At 41.4% G+C, this 8,376-nt stretch overlaps 1 protein-coding gene across 5 annotated transcripts in view; it reads left to right on the top strand.

Annotated features, from left to right (window-relative positions):
• Window positions 1-8,376, top strand: part of nbeal1 (neurobeachin-like 1) — a 44,652-nt gene that overhangs the window by 13,265 nt on the left and 23,011 nt on the right. For 4 of the 5 annotated variants that reach the window (XM_019868512.1, XM_019868511.1, XM_019868513.1 and 1 more), the window contains exons 6-14: window positions 449-576; window positions 707-789; window positions 1,337-1,422; window positions 3,356-3,725; window positions 3,851-3,957; window positions 5,082-5,168; window positions 6,548-6,631; window positions 6,765-6,863; window positions 6,939-7,510. In XM_019868512.1, the coding sequence (XP_019724071.1) occupies window positions 449-576; window positions 707-789; window positions 1,337-1,422; window positions 3,356-3,725; window positions 3,851-3,957; window positions 5,082-5,168; window positions 6,548-6,631; window positions 6,765-6,863; window positions 6,939-7,510 (1,616 nt within the window). The remainder of the gene's footprint in view (window positions 1-448; window positions 577-706; window positions 790-1,336; window positions 1,423-3,355; window positions 3,726-3,850; window positions 3,958-5,081; window positions 5,169-6,547; window positions 6,632-6,764; window positions 6,864-6,938; window positions 7,511-8,376) is intronic. The other variant, XM_019868514.1, reaches the window with a different exon arrangement.

Here is an 8,376-nt window from a genome sequence, read left to right as displayed (position 1 = left end):
TTGAGGTGTGTGTGTGTGTGTGTGTGTGTGTGTGTGTGTGTGTGTGTGTGTGTGTGTGTGTGTGTGTGTGTGTGTGGTTTATTTATTTATTTATTTATTTATTTATACACAGTGTATAAATAATAAAAAATCTCAAATATCCACTCTCTTTTATTATGACAAAGCTACAACCACCAGGGTAATTAAAAAATAAGGGATATTTTCTTGGCAGTCATGCCTTGCAGTTTGTGGTGAAATGAAAAAGTATGGTAGTATATATGGTGCATATCCTAATACTGTAACCTATTTTTTTTTTCATTGCGTGTGAGTCACCGATATATTTTTTGCAGTTGTCATGTTCAGTCACTTTTCGGTCGCGTTGTTTAGTGTGCAGGATGCGTAACAATGGACCGCACAAGAGAACTAAATGAAAAGATTCTCTGAAGTTTATCTCTATGTGGTCTTCCAGCTGAAGAGCAATACCAAAGAGAAAGAGTTGGTGGACCAAAGCCAGGCAGAGGAGTTTGTACGTCATGCACTGGCATTCTGCGAGAGCCTCTATGACCCTTATTGCAATTGGAGGCATCGAACCTGCGGGTAATATCACTCAGCAGATACAACCGATAAGTATTGCATTGCAGTTAGCGATCAGTATTGATTTGCAGTTAGCCACTAGTATGTGTAATAATTTTCATACATGTGTCCAACCTGCTTTTTTTTTCTCTAGGAACCAGCTGGGCACAGTCGAGAGAAGCAGGCAGAAGTACAAAGCAGCTCCACTTACTGTGGAATTTGTCCCCTTCTTTTACCGTACGTTTCTAACCTCCATGCCTTCTGTCATTCACATTTGTTTCTGTTCCTGAAAAGTAGGGAAACGCCAAAATGGTTCAAGACTTTTCTGTAAGTTCTCTTACAACTTAACTGTAGTCCTTGCTGTGTTTGCCAGCCATGCAGATGAGATGATAAACGGTCTCTGCCCTCAGCCATTTTGAACAAATAGTCAAATATTTGTAGCTGTTGTAGTTTGATGGCAAACATAATGGCAGGTAATGGCTTCAGTCCTTCATGGTACAGTAGTTCCCAAACGTGCATCTGCAAAGTTATCCTTGAAATCTCTTCATGAACAATACCAAGATGTCATATGTGTCGTACCTCCTCAACAAGATGTGTTGACAGTTGAGTTCGTTTATGACGTGGGAATACCATGACCCAGAGTCACTGTCTCATGCATGTCTCTTTTGTGCACATTCTGTGCTGACAAGCATCTTATTTTCTCTGCTTTACAAACTCATTAGACCTTGGCCAATTTAGGTTCCAGTAATGCATCAGTCTGTCTGTATGTGTCCTCTCTTTCTAGAGTGCTTTCAAGAAAGTGAACACCTTAAGGAAAGCTTAAAATGCTGTCTGCTGCACCTATTTGGTGCCATAGTAGCTGGTGACCAGGTAAGACACCTGGTGAGCAGTTCAAAAGAACAACCCCTCTAATACTGTAAATGTTTGGATAATGTTGTTTATTTACCAGAAATGTGTCTTCTGGACCGCAGATTCTCGACCAATCACACAAGATAAGGCTCAAGATAATAAGTTACTGATGTTGAAATAGCTTAGGATTTCTTGAGAAGTCCATGAAATGTAAAAATATCAATTACATGGAAAAACATGCATGCATGTGTTATTTGGAACGGCACTGATACATAGTTTTCAAACGTTTAGGCAAATAGAAACGTTAAAAATGTGGTGTGCATTTTTATTAAGCCTCCCTGCATCAATGCTTTACAGAGCTACCTTATTCTGCAATTACAGCTGTTTTTAAGGTTAGGGTTTTTTTGCCGGCATTGCACATCTTGATACAGTAATTTGTGTCCATTCTTCTTTGCAAAAAAAGCTCTGCCAGATTGAATGCCAATTTTCAAGTCTTGTCACAGTTGCTCAGTGGGATTTGGACTTTGACCGGGCCACTCAAACTGTTATTTTCCACGGATTGGCATGTATTTAGCTCCAACCATCTTCCCATCAAGTGTGGCCAGCTTTGTCTATCCTCGCTGGAGAAAAGCAACCCCACAGCATGATGTTACCACGACCAGGTTTCATAGTGGGGATGGTGTGTTCAGGGTGAAGAAGAGCATTATTAGTTTTACGCTTTACATTCAGGCAAAAAAAATTCTACATGGGTCGCATCTGACCAAAGTGTCTTCTTCTGTTGTTTCTGATGTTTGAGGTGTCCCCTACATGGGAAACAGGACTTCGTATGCCTTTCTGGCCCCTCTTCAATAAAGGCCAGATTTGTGGAGTGCACAACATGCAGTTATCCCGTGGACAGTAGTTGCCACCTGAGCTGTGTGTTTCTTCTGCTCTTAAAGAGTGACCATGGACCTTTGGCTGCTTTTCTTACCAGTTGGTTACTCAATCGCTCTGTGCGTTTAGGCGAACAGCCATTTCTTGGTACATTTGCAGCTGTGTTTTTCTCCCAGTTTTAAATGATGGATTGAACTGTGCTCTCTGAGATGTTGAAATTTTGGATTTTTTTTTTTTTTTTAATGTAGCCATGTGCTTGATTGTTTTTAGGGATATCGGACTACAGAGGGTTTACTCCAAATGCACACCACACTTTTCAGATTTATATTCACTTAAAATTAATTTTCAATCCACTTCACAATTATGTGATACTTTGTTTTGGTCTACTCTATCACATAAAATCTCAACAATATACACTCAAGTTTGTGAATGTAATGTCACAAAATGTGAACAAATTCAAGATTTTTGATTACTTTTTTTAGGCACTCATATGTTCAGCTTCAGTTTGAGGTTTTACCTGTTGAGACTGCATTTAGGGGTTTGAGATGCCACCAAATGGAAAAAACAGAAAGCTCTCTATAAGTGAAATATAAGAAGTGGAAGGTTTTTGAATGACCGAATCAATTTCCGACTTAAACCCTACAGATCATGCATTTCACCTTCTAAAGAGGAGACTGAAATAGTTAAAGATCAACAAATGAAAGAGGCTGTTGTCAAAAGCTTGGAGAAGCATGCAAAATAGCAACCCAAAAGTTTGGTCAATGGGCCACAGGCTTGATGCACTTATTACAAGTCATGGATTTGCGTCTAAATATTAAGTCTTATTCACTGTCTTCTGTAACATCTCTCAGTTCCAAACAGTTTTTTCACATGAAAATGTGGTGTCTTATCACACCACAAGTGATGTTCTAAATTGATCAGATGCAAGTACTTGCCCATAAAATCCAAACTATTGATCTCTCATCTCATACTCATCTTTTGATGTAAAACCCAAATTTGTAGCCAGAACATGATGCTATAAACACGGGAAGAAGACTAAATTTAACATCTTTAACTTCCCTTCCCCTTATCCCTCCGACAGAAGAACGCACTGCTTGCTGTCTCTCCGGCCACCATGGAGGTTTTGATTCGGGTGCTGGTGGATTGCTCCATGGGTAGCTGTTCCTCAGACGAAGGAGAGGACTGGGACAGTGAGGCCCCTGATCGGAAGGCATGTCTGACTTTGGGATGTTTGAGGGTGGTGGTGCAGTGTCTCCTGGCCGCCAGCTCAGACCAGCGGCAAGTAGAAATTGCCTCTGTGCTCGAAAACTACTTCAAGCTGCTCAACTCGGACCCAGCAGCTGTGGTTGCCGCTCGACAGCAGCAGCAGCAGCAGCAAGCCAAAGGTCGAGTGCCAACACTAGGCAGGCACTGGGAAAGCCGCTTTGTGGCACTGCAAGTGCACATGCTAGGTATGGCAAACAAAAAAATGGATGTGCTCCTTCCTACAACCATTCAGTTTTGCAGAATATTCGTAGAGTACTTTCATACTTTATGTCTGTGTCCCCCCCCCCCCTTCTCACTCACTGTCACACAGACACAATGAGGGACATGTTCCTTTGTTCAGACAGGCCAGTTCTACAAGCCATCTTCCTCAACAGTAACTGCTTTGAGCATCTGATACGACTGCTCCAAAATAGCAAGGTAACTTCCTGGTTGATTTGAGCCTGTAAAATGATGGGTCATTATAAAAACTCAGAAACAGGAGCTATGCAAATAGTTTCTCTCTTTTTTAAAAAGAAAATTTTAAAGATAGAAAATACAGGGGTGTTCACACGGCAACTTTTACTCCAGTGCAGCACCGGGGCTGCCCCCCGTAGAGCGTTCACACGTACAAAGTTAAACCGGTGTAGCCCCTGAAAACAGCTTAAACCCGAGCAAATTTAACCCTGCTCAGGAGGTGGTTTAAAAATTTACTCCGGAGTAAATGCTAGTTTGCGGGGCAGCACCGATATGAAATGGGACATGTGAATGCTACAGGAGTAGACTCGCTACGCGTGAGACGAGTTGATTACATACGGGTAGAATGCGTTGTTTTCGTGCTCTGTTGTACTTCCGTCATCTTTCCTTTCTCTCTCTCATCCTTTTACGGTGTCTGATAGCCCACAGCGTTGATTTATCTGGAGAAGAATAAACCATGGTTTTTCGATTTGTCACAAACAAGGCGGGGAAAAGGAAGTACACTTTACGCATGCGCATGTTTTATATCGTATTGCACGGTCGCAGAAACTGCCGTTTGAACACAATTGGGGCTGCCCCGGGGTTAACACGCTTCTCTTTAGTAAGCAGCTTTATACGTGTGAACGCTCCACAAAATTTACACCGGTGTAAGATATATCGCAACAGAATACATCGGTGCAGCACCAATGCAAATGTGTGCCGTGTGAACACCCCTTATTTCTCCGTTCAGCAGGAATGTTTGAAAATTATGTGAATGAAAGTATGTGAATGTAACACTTCAGGCTTTTTGGACCGACAGACTATCACACTGCACTGTTTACCATGTGTAGTTCATTTGACGCTTTTAGTTTAAAAAATTGTAGGCAGCATGTTTGGTAACTCTCTACAGCTCGGCTGGATCACCATCACTCTGCCACAGTGCCCCCCCCTCTCACCCCCTACTCAGGGTCAGGTCTTCTCACCTCTCACCTGCCACTCTAATCACTTCATCCTTCCTCCTCCTGCCACCCACCTTTGTCTCTTCCTCTCTCGTGCTCTCTCAACTCCCCCACGCGCTATGCTGACATCTTGCCTGTTGTGTGTGTCAGCTGGTTAACGCTAGGTGCACGGCGGCAGACAAGGACCAGAAAGATATAACCAACAACAGGTTACTGTCAGGAGAGAGAGACACTCAGGTACAACAGAGAAAGTTCCACCTCAACCTACCCTCCCCATCCCCATTCACGATCCATCTCGCCCCTTACCTGACCAGAGACACTGGCCACTCCACAGCAAGACCCTCACCAGACCCTGCCCAGAATATTACATTTTGTAAGATTCAGGCATAGAAATTCGCTAAACATATGGACAAATATATGCCGTAACTCTTCGGCACTCTCAAATAAAAGTGATACTCATTATTTTTGCTTTTGCAGGAATATCTTAGAAAAGATCTCTTCTGTGTTCCAGTATTTTCATCCAGCTCTTCGTACTGGCATTGCTCACAGAGGTGCCGTTTAGGTTAGTTGCGTTTGAAGCCCTCCATTGATCAAGGTACTCTGAAAGAAAGGTAGATAGACCTTTACATCAAGTGTCCTTGTTTTAGCGAACTCAAACCTAATGAAGAGGCAGATGTTACAGCCTGATGTTTTTTTTTTCTTTACAAGTTTATCTTTTGAATTCCAGCATAAAGTAACATACACAGAACCTGAGCAACGCTCGAGCCATTTGCAATATCGATAAAATGGATAGCTGAACAAAACAATACAAATTCTGTAGATCTGTATTTTGAATTAACTGATGAATAGTATGACAGCAAATCTCTGCAGTCTTGCTGAGGAGTGACCTCTATGCCTCCCTCACAGCTTTGCAAGCCAGCTTCCTTTAATTGGATTGCATTTTTCTTTTTTTTTTTTATCCTCCCCTGTGTGTTGTCTTGGTTTTCCTCACTTTTTGGGGGGTCCATTTGAATACTGTCACATTGGAGCAGTGTTTGTCCTCCCAGAGTTCAAGGGTATGAGTGAGGGGATCTGGGCTCATTGACATTTTCAACACAATCCAACTCCAGCTGGTCCAAAATTCAAACTCTTTTCAGCTGCATGTTTTATTTTCTTGAAACATCAGGCAAGGAACACTGTACCTGTTGGACAGGAGCAGGACAGAGCTGGATGGAGATGTGTTTGTTTTCATGGTTTGGCTTCTGGTGTGTGGGTTGCATTCTGTGTCTGTGTGATAAAAAATACTTTGTGCGTGTAACTATGCATGTTTGTGCTTGTGTGCGTAAATGAGTGTTTACGTTTTCATTTCGTGGTGACCAAGATGTTCCTTCCTTTCAAGGTAACACAAGTAGTAAAACCTGTGATCCCTGCAGCTCCTACAGTTAGACTTGTAACAATTGCTGATGATTTTACTCATGTTTTGCCTCTTACCGAGATCAAAACCAAACACCTCCATCTTTTGATTTTCTTCAGTAAATAAAGCTTACCTGTTTTGTGTGTGGATTTAAATTGCCTGCATGTGTTTACACGGTGAAAATGTTTTTTCAAACAAAATGCTGATGCAGGGTTTTTTTCAGGTGATACAAGGACGGTTAGACTCCCTTGCTGTAGCAACTATTAAAGCCCTAACCACAGTGATGCATAGATCACCAGCTGCAAAGGTAAAGAGTCGTATTATCAACTCAGGTCTACATTTGTGTAAAATTTGCCAAGCTAGGTGGACAAAAATTGCTGTCTCAATTTCTGCTAGTAATAGCAATTACATAATAAAAGCTTTTTTCTAACACCTCACAGGAGGTGTTCAAAGAAAGAATTGGTTATAATCACTTGTACGAAGTCCTCGTTTCACTTGGCCAGCCATCTCGACACCTCCTTAAAGAGATGATGAACATGGTGAGACTACTTATTGTTTTGTTGCTCCTGTGGGTTGTGTTGTAATGGGTTGTGTGTCTTTGGGTGGATGCTTAGGCAGTGGAAGGTGAGCACACATCAGTGGGAATCTTGGGAATCAGCAATGTGGAGCCTTTACTCCTGCTCATCCAGTGGCTGCCAGATTTGGACTCATCAGAGTTACAGATTTTTGCTGCCGATTGGCTCTGTCGGCTCATCTGCCTCAATCGGCAAACACGTACCACCTGTGTCAATGCTGCCATGGTCTTGAGAGCACTGGCTGTCCTTGAGTGCCACCGGCAGCTACACCGAGTTTGTGCAGAGAGCCTTTTGCGATTGGTGGGATCCCTTGGCTCCCTGTCCCTGAGTGCCAGGGATCTCCTGAGGCTCCTGCACCTGCTCAGACCACCAGAATCCAACCAAGCTCATCCCTATGTGGGACCTGCTCTGAAAGCTCTCCTTGTCATGGTACGTAAACAGGGTCTGGAGAGCGCAATGCAGTACTTTGATCTGTCGCCCAGTATGGCTGGCATTGTAGTTCCAACAGTACAGCGCTGGCCAGGCTCTGCCTTCAGCTTCCTAGCCTGGTTGTCCCTGGACCAGGATCAATTGGGTCCAGTCAGCAAGGACAAGAGAAAGCAGCTCTACAGGTTCGTTCAAAAGAACAGTTGGGGGGTGTTGTGTGTGTGTTTGTGTGTGTGTGTGTGGGGGGGGGGGGGGGGGGGGGGCAGAGAGAGAACACCATTTTCGACATCATAAAATGTGTGGTTTTTATTCTGCTTATGCTACAACTGCATTTTGAGCCTGAAATCAATACTTGAAAACTTGTCATTAATCGTGTAAGAAAAAAAGGATTTGAATTGGAAAATCTGTTTTGATTTCAAAGATGTTAATGAGTGCATGGAGAAGAACCCAATCGAATCATCTATACACGTTGATTCGTCTTTTATGGATTATATATCCTTGAAAGAAATGCTACATTTACAGTACTGAAAAGTTCATTCATAATTATCTATTTAAAAGGAAAGCAGTTGTATCATACCCTCTGGAACTGAGCCGTACCATACAGTAATAAGATGTATATCGAATTGTCTTTTATGATAAAATATACAGTATATAGTATAGTGGTAACTTGATATGTGTGTGTGTGTGTGTGTGTGTGTGTATACATATATGTATATATATATATATATATATATATATATATATATATATATATATATATATATATATATATATATATATATATATATATATATATATATATATATATATATATATATATATATATATATATATATATATATATATATATATATGTGTGTATATATATATGTGTGTATATAAGTACATGTGTGTATATATGTATATGTATATGTGTATATATATATGTATATGTGTATATATATGTGTGTATATATATATATATATCAGAGATGAAAGTCCTCCGGATTTTCCCAGAATTCCGGGTTTTTCAAATTTTTATGAAAATTTCTCCGGAGAATTGTGGAAAATT

This window comes from Hippocampus comes, unplaced genomic scaffold (genome assembly GCF_001891065.2).
Source record: "Hippocampus comes isolate QL1 unplaced genomic scaffold, H_comes_QL1_v1.1 scaffold41, whole genome shotgun sequence".
Taxonomy (NCBI): domain Eukaryota; kingdom Metazoa; phylum Chordata; class Actinopteri; order Syngnathiformes; family Syngnathidae; genus Hippocampus; species Hippocampus comes.
This window is presented reverse-complemented; position numbering and strand designations above follow the sequence as displayed.